Below are 16,084 nucleotides of genomic sequence, written 5' to 3' on the forward strand. Positions count from 1 at the left end.
TCTACAGGAAATGAAAACTTCTGCTTTGAGACTCTGCTCTCTACACGGTTCAGTATTCAGTCAGTGATAGGTGCAGGAGAGACAGTGAGAGGTTTCAAGTAAAAAGGTACATTTTGTGCCTGTTAGCAAAGCTGTTGTGCTAAATGACCTGTAATCCAGTTCTGATGTCTAGATTTCTCAATTATAAATGAGATCATGCACTCCCTACTATAAATCAGAGATAGAAGTCACAGCGGAGTGAACGCACAAAGGGGGTAATTCCAAGTTGATCGCACGCTGCCGATTTTCGCAGCGCTCAGGTTACTACTGCGCATGCACCGCAATGCGCACACGCATCGTACGGGTACAAACAGCATCGTTGCTGGGCAATGCTTCTAGCGACAAATCCATTCGCACGGGTGATCGCAAGGAGATTGACAGGAAGAAGGCGTTTATGGGTGTCAACTGACCGTTTTCTGGGAGTGGTAGGGAAAACGCAGGCGTGTCCAGGCGTTTGCAGGGTGGGTGTCTGACGTCTATTCCGGGACCGGACAGGTTGAAGTGATCGCAAGGGCTGAGTGAATCCAGAGCTACTCTGAAACTGCAAAAAACTTTTTTGGCCCGCTCGGCTGCACATGCGATCGCACACTTGCAAAGCGAAAATACACTCCCCTGTGGGCGCCGACTATGCGTTTACATGGCTGCTAAAAGTAGCTAGCGAGTGATCAACTCGGAATGAGGGCCAAAAGCGGAGTACTTTTATACAGGTCACAAAATCAGAGGCAACTTCTGAAATAATTTAAGTATTCCTAATGAACACTGACTTGCTGGTAACACATCTGCAAGCATAAGCTGGGTCTGTGTGTGCTGGAAAAATATATTGCAAGAATAATAAAAACACAAATTCCCTTCACTAAACAAACCTTGTTCCAATATTCCAATGTGTAATAAATACCTGTATAAAAGTAAAATGAGACTGTGACCGTTTCGTACATCTCTTCATCTTCTATAGACGAAAAAAGTAACTTGCGTAAAAAAGTAATTTGAATTTTAGGGGTTGTTTTAATTGCAAAGCTTGAACCAACTTTGAAAACTTACCATCAACTTTATTTCTTTTTTTAAAACAGGTTTCCCATCACACTGTTATTACCAGAGACTTCAAGGACAGATTTAATACCAAACCACATTCAAAGCCACATGCATTTATGGGCTACAAGAAGCTGTATAAAATTTTCTGCAAATGCGGAGAGGACTGGGGAGTCTCGGGCAACTATCTCACCTTCTCAAACATACCACTTATCAAAATTGAAAAGTTTGTGGTACAAAATGCTGATGGGACTCAGAAGTATTACAGGAAGTGGGTGGAAGTTGATTTTAAAATGAAGGAATTTAAACAAGAAGAAATACAAGAATCCTTCTCTGCTAACGCAGAGTGAAGACAAAATAACACCACAGTGGTGAAATATGGTAGATTTGTACTTTACTGGCAACCTAATGTTATATTGGTATCCACTGATGGTAGCCAGACTGACGGAAGCCTTCTCATCAGAAACACAGCTGTATATACATCTAAATCAATAATTATAGGTCTACTTGGACAGATGACTGGGGAGCTACACCAGCCAGTTTACTGATCTAGTAGAACGTGTCAATTTCCTGGGATCTTCTAGAAGAAACCAGGACAAGTTATTTTATAAATTGTTTTAATGAGCATGTGCTGGGTTTGTGGGTTGAACTTCTTTCTGGATTCAATCTCAAGCAACCGGGAAAGTTGATTCAATGCAACATTATGCTGCAAGAAGATAAAAAAACATCCATGCCAGTATGCTAAAGAAATCTGGATATGTTGAATATAGCAGCCATAACAATACTGACCCTTCTGCACACAGTTTGCCAGTTCAATCTCAATTAGGCCTTTGAGAAACCGCAGATTCTGGTGAAATGAGAATGCATTCACAATTATGGGAAAATAATGTGTGATGATAATAATATAAGTTCTATACTCTTGAGTGAGAAAACACCAAATGTTTATCAATATTCAGTGTACAGTCAGATAAATATGTTGATTAAATACTTATAGCATAAATACACTTTCATTATATCATAATACTTAATAAATGAATATGGAATCTGAGCATGTCAATTGTGTGATTTCAATGAATACTCTTGGTATATGAAAAGCAGAATCTAAATTTCAAACAAACATTAACAAAAAAGATAATTGATATATAGAAGTTGGAAGGGATATGGCTCTTGGCGCTATTTATACAATATTCAGCATTTTACATATATACATATATAAAATCAACAATACATTCCTCTTAGTGTATTCCAGGGTGTTCCTTTCCTTCTTTCAAAATTCATCCAATGGTGTTTCCCAGTGATGCAAACGATATGAAAAATAAAAAATAATACATGTGTAGAACAGTCTCAAATTGTCAAGAGATCTCTTTTTTCAGTTCACTAGACGAAATTCTCCAAATAAGTGATAGAACGTGACGTGGTCGTACCCCAACTCACACTGTTCAACGAAATGCTATGTATATAAAGGTATCTTTTTACTTTTTCCACCACCTAAACCACCAATATTGCTGTGTTAAAGTTAGCGTACCCCACTCACTAAATTTGTAGAGTGGAGGAAACTCATAAAGGTATCTTTATCTTCTAAAATATGTGCAGATGCGTACCCTACTTGCACATATTTTAGAAGATAAAGATACCTTTATGAGTTTCCTCCACTCTACAAATTTAGTGAGTGGGGTAAGCTAACTTTAACACAGCATTTCGTTGAACAGTGTGAGTTGGGGTACGCCCACGTCACGTTCTATCACTTATTTGGAGAATTTCGTCTAGTGAACTGAAAAAAGAAATCTCTTGACAATTTGAGACTGTTCTACACACGTATTTTTTATTTTTCATATCGTTTGCATCACTGGGAAACACCATTGGATGAATTTTGAAAGAAGGAAAGGAACACCCTGGAATACACTAAGAGGAATGTATTGTTGATTTTATATATGTAAAATGCTGAATATTGTATAAATAGCGCCAAGAGCCATATCCCTTCCAACTTCTATATATCGATTATCCATTTGAAAGTGTGGTGACACTTTAGGAGGGGACGTAGTTCAGGGCAGCTTTTAGGCGCCAATGTGGTAGGAGCCCCCAAATTTTCTTTTTCATTAACAAAAAAGATTCTGCAGAATCCACAACTTTTAAATATATTTATTTCTTTTGTTAATTCTAAACAAATTATTTTGGATGACAACAGAAAAAACAAACATAAAGGGAAAATATGCAGTTGGTGTATAGAAAAGTAATCTCAAAATGTTCGCTCTATCATTCATTTTCAAGTAGAATTTAAAGATTTAGGCCTTGTTCATTGAGTAATGGCTTTCAGCCTTAGGATAAGCTCTACCGTGGTCACTTCAGCACGCTGTAATTGTTCTGTCTGAACATTAATGGCACATGACGCTGCTTACACAATAAGGCTCATTTGATAACAATGCATTAAGGTGCTCTGAATCCACGCAACAAGACAGTCACTTCTATCTTACAGTAGACAGGCAAAAGACAACTAATTGCTTTAGGTAAATACAAATATTGCTGTCAATGTAATGTTAGTAAATGAGCACTACGGTCTAAAAGGTCTTAGGGGTCTATTTACGAAGCAGTGAAAAGTGTGGAAGTGAGTCAGTGGAGAAGTTGCCCATGGCAACCAATCAGCTGCTACGTATAATTTTATAGACTGCACTTTATAAATCTTACCTCAACACTGATTGGTTGCCATGGGCAACTTCACCACTTTGTTCACTGCTTCATGAATAGACCCCAATAAATGATGTCCACTACCAGCAATAAGGAAAACTAGTAACTGAGTCAAGATGGGGATGATCTTATGGGATGAGATTGGTTTGCAACTGCAATTTACAGCGAATAGGATCGACCCCATGACAACGTACCAGCTTCCTAGCATAGCAGTAGATGGAGTGGCCTGGCTTTAGCTAAGTGGAACAAGCATGCTAGTGCAGCATCAGCCCTTCCCATTCACGTACGCTTGTATCACTACAGCATGGCTGGAGGAAGGCCCTGCTATCTGCATTCTTACAGGACTTCTATTAGGCAGCATATCCATATGTGGAGCACATGAAGTGCAGAACTAATCCAGACCAATGGCTATAGCTGAGTCGTAATGGTGCGGCTGGTAAAATGAATCTTTTAATGGAAAACTTCTGTTGTCTCTGAAAATGTGTCTAATTATTAAAGTTGAATTAGGTCTTTTTATCTGATCACAAATGCATCTTCAGTCACTGCTATGCGGGAAACCTGCAGATAAATGGCAATGTATGCATTTCCTACTTCCAGTTAAAGAGACATTCAACATAGTGCAACCTAAAGCAGACCTCTAGTGGCAGATCCTGGCTACTGCAGATGCATGTCCCACATTGTAATGATGCAGACAGGTTGAGAACAGCTGAGAACGTGTTTGATCGGCACACTTCCTAGCCATTGGACATATACTGGATCTTTTTATCTTTTAACTACAGTTGGCCATTTTACGGATCATGTAGTTCAAGATGCCTCCATTGCGGTAATAAGTGAGCTCAACATCCGTGTCAAATCTCATGATGGCTTCAAAAGTCTTTCCGGTATCCAGCTGTTGTGGGAACAAAGACATTCTGTTGTAAATATGCCTTGTAGGTAGGAAACTAGACCAGTCCAATTATAAATAAGCAATACAATATTTTTAGCCACGTTTAGCACAGCAGGGAAGCATGTCAGATAACATGAATAAGCATTCAGGTACAGTATAAGGCAGTGATAGGCAAGCGGATGCATTTCAGAGGCCACATGCACTGTCCTCTAACCTTCAAAATGACAGCTTGACATCTGTACTAATATATCAGCATTTTAAACAAGTGTCTATTGCCCATCCCCAGTATGAGATGATATGCCTTACTTCACTAGGTAGTGGCTTCTAATGCTCGGTACACACTGGAACGAGATGTCTGCGGACCCGCCATTGTGACAGAGAGGGCGATGCAGATAAAAAATAAGAATTTACTTACCGATAATTCTATTTCTCGTAGTCCGTAGTGGATGCTGGGGACTCCGTCAGGACCATGGGGAATAGCGGCTCCGCAGGAGACAGGGCACAAAAATAAAGCTTTAGGATTAGGTGGTGTGTACTGGCTCCTCCCCCTATGACCCTCCTCCAAGCCTCAGTTAGGATACTGTGCCCGGACGAGCGTACACAATAAGGAAGGATATTGAACCCCGGGTAAGACTCATACCAGCCACACCAATCACACCGTATAACTTGTGATCTGAACCCAGTTAACAGTATGACAAACGTAGGAGCCTCTGAACAGACGGCTCACAACAAATAACAACCCGATTTTTTTGTAACAATAACTATGTACAAGTATTGCAGACAATCCGCACTTGGGATGGGCGCCCAGCATCCACTACGGACTACGAGAAATAGAATTATCGGTAAGTAAATTCTTATTTTCTCTAACGTCCTAAGTGGATGCTGGGGACTCCGTCAGGACCATGGGGATTATACCAAAGCTCCCAAACGGGCGGGAGAGTGCGGATGACTCTGCAGCACCGAATGAGAGAACTCAAGGTCCTCCTCAGCCAGGGTATCAAATTTGTAGAATTTTGCAAACGTGTTTGCCCCTGACCAAGTAGCAGCTCGGCAGAGTTGTAATGCCGAGACTCCCCGGGCAGCCGCCCAGGATGAGCCCACTTTCCTTGTGGAATGGGCCTTGACAGATTTAGGTTGTGGCAAGCCTGCCACAGAATGTGCAAGTTGAATTGTGCTACAAATCCAACGAGCAATCGTCTGCTTAGAAGCAGGAGCACCCATCTTGTTGGGTGCATACAATATAAACAGTGAGTCAGACTTTCTGACTCCCGCCGTTCTTGAAATATATATTTTCAATGCCCGGACCACGTCCAACAACTTGGAATCCTCCAACTCGTTAGTAGCCGCAGGCACCACAATAGGCTGGTTCAGGTGAAACGCTGACACCACCTTAGGCAGAAAATGAGGACGCGTCCGCAGTTCTGCCCTGTCCGTATGGAAAATCAGATATGGGCTCTTATATGATAAGGCCGCCAATTCTGATACTCTCCTGGCTGAAGCCAGGGCCAATAGCATGGTTACTTTCCATGTAAGATACTTCAACTCCACCGATTTGAGCGGCTCAAACCAATGGGATTTGAGAAAATCCAAGACTACATTAAGATCCCACGGTGCCACTGGGGGCACAACCGGGGGCTGTATATGTAGTACTCCTTTTACAAAAGTCTGGACTTCAGGAACTGAAGCCAATTCTTTCTGGAAGAAAATCGACAGGGCCGAAATTTGAACCTTAATGGACCCCAATTTGAGGCCCATAGACAATCCTGTTTGCAGGAAATGTAGGAATCGACCCAGTTGAAATTCCTCCGTGGGGGCCTTCCTGGCCTCACACCACGCAACATATTTTCTCCAAATGCGGTGATAATGTTGTGCAGTCACCTCCTTCCTGGCTTTTACCAGTGTAGGAATGACCTCTTCCGGAATGCCTTTTTCCCTTAGAATTCGGCGTTCAACCGCCATGCCGTCAAACGCAGCCGCGGTAAGTCTTGGAATAGACACGGTCCCTGCTGAAGCAGGTCCCGTCTTAGAGGTAGAGGCCACGGATCCTCCGTGAGCATCTCTTGAAGTTCCGGGTACCAAGTTCTTCTTGGCCAATCCGGAGCCACTAGTATCGTTCTTACTCCCTTTTGCCGTATAATTCTCAGTACTTTTGGTATGAGAGGCAGAGGAGAGAACACATACACTGACTGGAACACCCACGGTGTTACCAGAGCGTCCACAGCTATTGCCTGAGGATCTCTTGACCTGGCGCAATACCTGTCCAGTTTTTTGTTGAGGCGGGACGCCATCATATCCACCATTGGTTTTTCCCAACGGTTCACAATCATGTGGAAGACTTCTGGATGAAGTCCCCACTCTCCCGGGTGTAGATCGTGTCTGCTGAGGAAGTCTGCTTCCCAGTTGTCCACTCCCGGAATAAATACTGCTGACAGTGCTATCACATGATCTTCCGCCCAGCGAAGAATCCTTGCAGCTTCTGCCATTGCTGTCCTGCTTCTTGTGCCGCCCTGTCTGTTTACGTGGGCGACTGCCGTGATGTTGTCCGACTGGATCAACACCGGCTGACCCTGAAGCAGGGGTTTTGCCAGACTTAGAGCATTGTAAATCGCTCTTAGCTCCAGTATATTTATGTGAAGAGACATCTCCAGGCTTGACCATACTCCCTGGAAGTTTCTTCCCTGTGTGACCGCTCCCCAGCCTCTCAGACTGGCATCCGTGGTCACCAGGACCCAGTCCTGTATGCCGAATCTGCGGCCCTCTAACAGATGAGCACTCTGCAACCACCACAGAAGAGACACCCTTGTCCGTGGCGATAAGGTTATCCGCTGATGCATCTGCAGATGCGATCCGGACCATTTGTCCAGCAGATCCCACTGAAAAGTTCGTGCGTGGAATCTGCCGAATGGAATCGCTTCGTAAGAAGCCACCATCTTTCCCAGGACTCTTGTGCATTGATGCACAGACACTGTCCCTGGTTTTAGGAGGTTCCTGACAAGTTCGGATAACTCCCTGGCTTTCTCCTCCGGAAGAAACACCTTTTTCTGAACCGTGTCCAGAATCATTCCCAGGAACAGCAGACGTGTCGTCGGGGTCAACTGAGATTTTGGAAAATTCCGAATCCACCCTTGTTGTTGCAGCACTAGTTGGGTTAGTGCTACTCCGTCTTCCAGCTGTTCTCTGGACCTTGCCCTTATCAGGAGATCGTCCAAGTAAGGGATAATTAATACGCCTCTTCTTCGTAGAAGGATCATCATTTCGGCCATTACCTTGGTAAAGACCCGAGGTGCCGTGGACAATCCAAACGGCAGCGTCTGAAACTGATAATGACAGTTTTGCACCACGAACCTGAGGTACCCTTGATGTGAAGGGCAAATTGGGACATGCAGGTAAGCATCCTTTATGTCCAGGGACACCATAAAGTCCCCTTCTTCCAGATTCGCTATCACTGCTCTGAGTGACTCCATCTTGAACTTGAATTTTTGTATGTACAGGTTCAAAGATTTCAGATTTAGAATAGGTCTTACCGAGCCGTCCGGCTTCGGTACCACAAATAGCGTGGAGTAATACCCCTTTCCCTGTTGTAGGAGGGGTACCTTGACTATCACCTGCTGAGAAAACAGCTTGTGAATGGCTTCCAATACCGTCACCCTGTCTGAGGGAGACGTTGGCAAAGCAGACTTTAGGAACCGGCGAGGGGGAGACTTCTCGAATTCCAACCTGTAACCCTGAGATACTACCTGCAGAATCCAGGGGTCCACCTGTGAGCAAGCCCACTGTGCGCTGAAATTCTTGAGTCGACCCCCCACCGCTCCCGAGTCCGCTTGTAAGGCCCCAGCGTCATGCTGAGGGCTTTGCAGAACCCTGGGAGGGCTTCTGTTCCTGGGCAGGGGCTGCTTGCTGCCCTCTCTTACCCCTTCCTCTGCCCCGAGGCAGATATGACTGTCCTTTTATCCGCTTGTTCTTATAGGACCGAAAGGACTGCGGCTGAAAAGACGGTGTCTTTTTCTGTTGGGAGGGGGTCTGAGGTAAAAAAGTGGATTTTCCGGCAGTTGCCGTGGCCACCAGATCCGATAGACCGACGCCAAATAATTCCTCCCCTTTATACGGCAATACTTCCATATGTCGTTTGGAATCCGCATCACCTGACCACTGTCGCGTCCATAAACTCCTTCTGGCAGATATGGACATCGCATTTACTCTCGATGCCAGAGTGCAAATATCTCTCTGCGCATCTCGCATATAAAGGAAAGCATCCTTTAATTGCTCTATAGTCAATAAAATACTGTCCCTATCCAGGGTATCAATATTTTCAGTCAGGGAATCCAACCAGACGACCCCAGCACTGCACATCCAGGCTGAGGCGATGGCTGGTCGCAGTATAACACCAGTATGTGTGTATATACTTTTTAGGGTAGTTTCCAGTCTCCTATCCGCTGGATCCTTGAGGGCGGCCGTATCAGGAGACGGTAACGCCACTTGTTTTGATAAGCGTGTGAGCGCCTTATCCACCCTAGGGGGTGTTTCCCAGCGCGCCCTAACCTCTGGCGGTAAAGGGTATAATGCTAATAACTTTTTTGAAATTAGCATTTTTCTATCTGGGTTAACCCACGCTTCATCACATACATCATTTAATTCCTCTGATTCAGGAAAAACTACAGGTAGTTTTTTCACCCCCCACATAATACCCCTTTTTGTGGTACTTGCAGCATCAGAGATATGCAAAGCCTCCTTCATTGCCGTGATCATATAACGTGTGGCCCTACTTGAAAATACGTTTGTTTCATCACCGTCGACACTAGATTCAGTGTCTGGGTCTGGGTCTGTGTCGACCGACTGAGGTAAAGGGCGCTTTACAGCCCCTGACGGTGTCTGAGACGCCTGGGCAGGTACTAACTGGTTTGCCGGCCGTCTCATGTCGTCAACTGATTTTTGTAATGTGCTGATATTATCACGTAATTCCATAAACAAAGCCATCCATTCCGGTGTCGACTCCCTGGGGGGTGACATCACCATTATCGGCAATTGCTCTGCCTCCACGCCAACATCGTCCTCATACATGTCGACACACACGTACCGACACACAGCAGACACACAGGGAATGCTCTTATCGAAGACAGGACCCCACTAGCCCTTTGGGGAGACAGAGGGAGAGTTTGCCAGCACACACCCAAGCGCTATAATATATATGGGAACAACCTTATATAAGTGTTGTTCCTTATAGCAGCTTAAATATATCCAATATATCGCCAAAAAATGCCCCCCCTCTCTGTTTTACCCTGTTTCTGTAGTGCAGTGCAGGGGAGAGTCCTGGGAGCCTTCCTCACAGCGGAGCTGAGCAGGAAAATGGCGCTGTGTGCTGAGGAGAATAAGCCCCGCCCCCTATTTCGGCGGGCTTTCCTCCCGTAGTTTTAGATAACTGGCATGGGTTAAATACATACATATAGCCTTAATGGCTATATGTGATGTATTCTTTTGCCATAAGGTATTAAAATATTGCTGCCCAGGGCGCCCCCAGCAGCGCCCTGCACCCTCCGTGACCGCTTGGTGTGAAGTGTGTGACAACAATGGCGCACAGCTGCAGTGCTGTGCGCTACCTTCATGAAGACTGAAGAGCCTTCTGCCGCCTGTTTCCGGACCTTCAATCTTCAGCATCTGTAAGGGGGGTCGGCGGCGCGGCTCCGGGACGAACCCCAGGGTGAGACCTGTGTTCCGAATCCCTCTGGAGCTAATGGTGTCCAGTAGCCTAAGAATCCAATCCATCCTGCACGCAGGTGAGTTGAAATTCTCTCCCCTAAGTCCCTCGATGCAGTGAGCCTGTTGCCAGCAGGACTCACTGAAAATAAAAAACCTAAAAAACTTTTTCTAAGCAGCTCTTTAAGAGAGCCACCTAGATTGCACCCTGCTCGGACGGGCACAAAAACCTAACTGAGGCTTGGAGGAGGGTCATAGGGGGAGGAGCCAGTACACACCACCTAATCCTAAAGCTTTATTTTTGTGCCCTGTCTCCTGCGGAGCCGCTATTCCCCATGGTCCTGACTGAGTCCCCAGCATCCACTTAGGACGTTAGAGAAATACACACTTACCAGTCGGCCACTCGAAACCTCGGTCGTACATACGGCTGGGCAGGCAAATTTTGTGTCGTCAGTTTCTGCAGCAAGTCCGCCCGGACACACAGACAGATGCATGGATATATATCTTCAAGGCCAAAGGCTGTGCTGCACAGCCAACGCAATGTCTGAATGACACCGTTCACATACGTATAAGGTGTATATACCAGCTGACCCACTAGTGATACATTGTCCGTTCGTTTAAACAGCCAATATATCACCTAGTGTGTACCCAGCCTGAGGAAAGCAGGATCCGCACAAAGGACCTTGGAGGGTCCAGTCTACTTCAACGCCATTCATCCTGCTACAGAATACCTAGGATATTTAGTGGAGAGACCAGTTTTCTGTTCCCACTGGTGCTGTAACTATATCAGTTCCCATTTTGATCAAAGAAAAATAGTTACATTCAAACAAAAAGTTTGCATAAAACGCTTGTAGGACACTACAAAACGGACACTGGATTCTTATTTACAATGTAAAATCATACCAGCACACTTGTTTAGATGTGCCCTTACCTTTATCTGGACATTCATGCCTGGTTTGAGATCTTTATCTTCAGGGATGAGAATGGTGTAACACTCTTTCCCAGTGAGCCCCAATGCCTCTGCGGTTTCTCCTGGCAAATACTGCAGGGGGATTATCCCCATTCCTACAAGGTTACTGCGGTGAATACGCTCATAGCTCTCAGCGAGGACAGCCTTAATTCCCTGCATAAAACAAAACGGCAAAACATTTTTGCAAGCATTCAACCTTTTACCTACACTTGCCCTCGTCAGCCATGCAACAATTACCTGTAAGAAGGGTCCTTTTGCAGCCCAGTCTCTGGAGCTCCCAGATCCATATTCCTTGCCAGTAACGATGATTAAATTGTGGCCAGCTTGCTGGTATTTTTCAGCTGCATCAAAAATATCAAGCTAAAAATCCAAAACAGATCCATAAAGTTTTACCTTTGTCGTATGGAGATGCATGAATATATGCAAGAACATATCCCACCAACATCATTTGTGTTTTATACGGACTAAACAGGAAAACATGTCATGCCATGAAATGAAAAATAAGATTTTACTTACCGATAAATCTATTTCTCGTAGTCCGTAGTGGATGCTGGGACTCCGTAAGGACCATGGGGAATAGCGGCTCCGCAGGAGACAGGGCACAAAATAAAAGCTTAAGGATCAGGTGGTGTGCACTGGCTCCTCCCCCTATGACCCTCCTCCAAGCCTCAGTTAGGATACTGTGCCCGGACGAGCGTACATAATAAGGAAGGATATTGAATCCCGGGTAAGACTCATACCAGCCACACCAATCACACCGTACAACTTGTGATCTGAACCCAGTTAACAGTATGATAAACGCAAAGGAGCCTCTGAAAAGATGGCTCACAACAATAATAACCCGAATTTTTGTAACAATAACTATATACAAGTATTGCAGACAATCCGCACTAGGGATGGGCGCCCAGCATCCACTACGGACTACGAGAAATAGATTTATCGGTAAGTAAAATCTTATTTTCTCTGACGTCCTAGTGGATGCTGGGACTCCGTAAGGACCATGGGGATTATACCAAAGCTCCCAAACGGGCGGGAGAGTGCGGATGACTCTGCAGCACCGAATGAGAGAACTCCAGGTCCTCCTCAGCCAGGGTATCAAATTTGTAGAATTTAGCAAACGTGTTTGCCCCTGACCAAGTAGCTGCTCGGCAAAGTTGTAAAGCCGAGACCCCTCGGGCAGCCGCCCAAGATGAGCCCACTTTCCTTGTGGAATGGGCTTTTACTGATTTTGGCTGTGGCAATCCTGCCACAGAATGTGCAAGCTGAATTGTACTACAAATCCAACGAGCAATCGTCTGCTTAGAAGCAGGAGCACCCAGCTTGTTGGGTGCATACAGGATAAACAGCGAGTCAGATTTTCTGACTCCAGCCGTCCTGGAAACATATATTTTCAAGGCCCTGACAACGTCAAGCAACTTAGAGTCCTCTAAGTCCCTGGTAGCCGCAGGTACCACAATAGGTTGGTTCATGTGAAATGCAGAAACCACCTTAGGTAGAAATTGAGGACGAGTCCTCAATTCCGCCCTGTCAGAATGAAAAATTAAGTAAGGGCTTTTATATGATAAAGCCGCCAATTCTGACACACGCCTGGCTGAAGCCAAGGCTAACAGCATCGACACCTTCCATGTGAGATATTTTAAGTCCACAGTGGAAAGTGGTTCAAACCAATGTGACTTTAGAAAACTCAACACCACATTGAGATCCCAAGGTGCCACTGGAGGCACAAAAGGAGGCTGTATGTGCAGCACCCCTTTTACAAATGTCTGAACTTCAGGTACTGAAGCCAGTTCTTTCTGGAAGAAAATCGACAGGGCCGAAATTTGAACCTTAATGGACCCTAATTTTAGGCCCATAGACAGTCCTGTTTGCAGGAAATGAAGGAAACGACCCAGTTGAAATTCCTCTGTAGGGGCCTTCTTGGCCTCACACCACGCAACATATTTACGCTAAATGCGGTGATAATGTTTTGCGGTTACGTCCTTCCTGGCTTTGACCAGAGTAGGGATGACTTCTTCTGGAATGCCTTTTTCCCTCAGGATCCGGCGTTCAACCGCCATGCCGTCAAACGCAGCCGCGGTAAGTCTTGGAACAGACAAGGCCCCTGCAGTAGCAGGTCCTTTCTTAGAGGTAGAGGCCACGGTTCGTCCGCGAGCATCTCTTGAAGTTCCGGGTACCAAGTCCTTCTTGGCCAATCCGGAACCACGAGTATAGTTCTTACTCCTCTCCTTCTTATGATTCTCAGTACTTTTGGTATGAGAGGCAGAGGAGGGAACACATACACTGACTGGTACACCCACGGCGTTACCAGAGCGTCCACTGCTATTGCCTGAGGGTCCCTTGACCTGGCGCAATATCTGTCCAGTTTTTTGTTTAGACGTGACGCCATCATGTCCACCTTTGGTTTTTCCCAACGGTTTACAATCAGGTGGAAGACTTCTGGGTGAAGTCCCCACTCTCCCGGGTGAAGGTCGTGTCTGCTGAGGAAGTCTGCTTCCCAGTTGTCCACTCCCGGAATGAACACTGCTGACAGTGCTATCACATGATTTTCCGCCCAGCGAAGAATCCTTGCAGCTTCTGCCATTGCCCTCCTGCTTCTCGTGCCGCCCTGTCTGTTTACGTGGGCGACTGACGTGATGTTGTCCGATTGGATCAACACCGCCTGACCCTGAAGCAGAGGTTTTGCTTGACTTAGGGCATTGTAAATGGCCCTTAGTTCCAGAATGTTTATATGAAGAGATGTTTCCATGCTTGACCACAAGCCCTGGAAATTCCTTCCCTGTGTGACTGCTCCCCAGCCTCTCAGGCTGGCATCCGTGGTTACCAGGATCCAATCCTGAATGCCAAATCTGCGGCCCTCTAGTAGATGAGCACTCTGCAGCCACCACAGGAGAGACACCCTTGTCCTTGGCGACAGGGTTATCCGCTGATGCATCTGCAGATGCGATCCGGACCATTTGTCCAGTAGATCCCACTGAAACGTTCTTGCATGGAATCTTCCGAATGGAATCGCTTCGTAAGAAGCCACCATTTTTCCCAGGACCCTCGTGCACTGATGCACTGAGACCTGGCCTGGTTTTAGGAGGTTCCTGACTAGCTCGGATAACTCCCTGGCCTTCTCCTCCGGGAGAAACACCTTCTTCTGGACTGTGTCCAGAATCATTCCTAGGAACAGTAGACGTGTCGTTGGAATCAGCTGCGATTTTGGAATATTTAGAATCCACCCGTGCTGACGTAACACTACCTGAGATAGTGCTACTCCGACTTCTAACTGTTCCCTGGATCTTGCCCTTATCAGGAGATCGTCCAAGTAAGGGATAATTAAAATGCCTTTTCTTCGTAGAAGAATCATCATTTCGGCCATTACCTTGGTAAAGACCCGAGGTGCCGTGGACAATCCAAACGGCAGCGTCTGAAACTGATAATGACAGTTTTGTACTACAAACCTGAGGTACCCTTGGTGAGAAGGGTATATTGGGACGTGGAGATAAGCATCTTTGATGTCCAGAGACACCATATAGTCCCCTTCTTCCAGGTTCGCTATCACTGCTCTGAGTGACTCCATCTTGAATTTGAACCTTTTTATGTAAGTGTTCAAGGATTTCAGATTTAAAATTGGTCTCACCGAGCCGTCCGGCTTCGGTACCACAAACAGCGTGGAATAATACCCCTTTCCTTGTTGCAGAAGGGGTACCTTGATTATCACCTGCTGGGAATACAGCTTGTGAATGGCTTCCAAAACTGCCTCCCTGTCGGAGGGAGACTTTGGTAAAGCAGACTTCAGGAACCGACGAGGGGGAAACGCCTCGAATTCCAGTTTGTACCCCTGCGATACTACCTGTAAAATCCAGGGATCCACTTGCGAGTGAGCCCACTGCGCGTTGAAATTCTTGAGACGGGCCCCCACCATATCCGAGTCTGCTTGTAAAGCCCCAGCGTCATGCTGAAGACTTGGCAGAAGCAGGGGAGGGCTTCTGCTCCTGGGAAGCGGCTGCATGGTGCAGTCTTTTTCCTCTTCCTCTGCCCCGGGGCAGAAAGGAGTGGCCTTTTGCTCGCTTGTACTTATGGGAACGAAAGGACTGAGTTTGAAAAGACGGTGTCTTTTTCTGCTGATGTGAAGTGACCTGGGGTAAAAAGGTGGATTTTCCAGCCGTTGCCGTGGCCACCAGGTCCGATAGACCAGCCCCAAATAACTCCTCCCCTTTATACGGCAATACTTCCATGTGCCGTTTGGAATCCGCATCCCCTGACCACTGTCGCGTCCATAACGCTCTTCTGGCAGAGATGGACATAGCACTTACTCTTGATGCCAGGGTGCAAATATCCCTCTGTGCATCACGCATATATAGTAATGCATCCTTTAAATGTTCTATAGTTAACAAAATATTGTCCCTATCCAGGGTATCAATATTCTCAGTCAGGGAATCCGACCATGCGACTCCAGCACTGCACATCCAGGCTGAGGCGATTGCTGGTCGCAGTATAACACCAGTATGTGTGTATATACTTTTTAGGATATTTTCCAGCCTTCTATCAGCTGGTTCTTTGAGGGTGGCCGTATCAGGAGACGGTAACGCTACTTGTTTAGATAAACGTGTGAGCGCCTTATCTACCCTAGGGGGTGTTTCCCAACGCGCCCTAACCTCTGGCGGGAAGGGATATAATGCTAATAATTTTTTAGAAATTAGCTGTTTTTTATCGGGGGAAACCCACGCTTTATCACACACCTCATTTATTTCCTCTGACTCAGGAAAAACTATTGGTAGTTTTTTCACACCCCACATAATACCCTT

The 16,084-nt window shown here is 45.8% G+C and overlaps 2 protein-coding genes across 4 annotated transcripts in view; one reads left to right on the forward strand and one right to left on the reverse strand.

The window, feature by feature from the left end:
- RIGI (RNA sensor RIG-I) overlaps positions 1-2,113 on the forward strand; it is a 289,257-nt gene extending 287,144 nt beyond the window's left edge. For both annotated transcript variants that reach the window (XM_063914195.1, XM_063914196.1), the window contains exon 20: positions 1,107-2,113. In XM_063914195.1, the coding sequence (XP_063770265.1) occupies positions 1,107-1,415 (309 nt within the window). In that variant the 3' untranslated portion in view covers positions 1,416-2,113. The remainder of the gene's footprint in view (positions 1-1,106) is intronic.
- Positions 2,114-3,189: 1,076 nt separating this feature from the next.
- Positions 3,190-16,084, reverse strand: part of ACO1 (aconitase 1) — a 170,367-nt gene continuing 157,472 nt past the window's right edge. For both annotated transcript variants that reach the window (XM_063914197.1, XM_063914198.1), the window contains exons 19-21: positions 11,532-11,654; positions 11,256-11,447; positions 3,190-4,636 (exon numbers count right to left, since the gene is read on the reverse strand). In XM_063914197.1, the coding sequence (XP_063770267.1) occupies positions 4,517-4,636; positions 11,256-11,447; positions 11,532-11,654 (435 nt within the window). In that variant the 3' untranslated portion in view covers positions 3,190-4,516. The remainder of the gene's footprint in view (positions 4,637-11,255; positions 11,448-11,531; positions 11,655-16,084) is intronic.

Source organism: Pseudophryne corroboree, chromosome 1 (genome assembly GCF_028390025.1).
Source record: "Pseudophryne corroboree isolate aPseCor3 chromosome 1, aPseCor3.hap2, whole genome shotgun sequence".
Lineage (NCBI taxonomy): Eukaryota > Metazoa > Chordata > Amphibia > Anura > Myobatrachidae > Pseudophryne > Pseudophryne corroboree.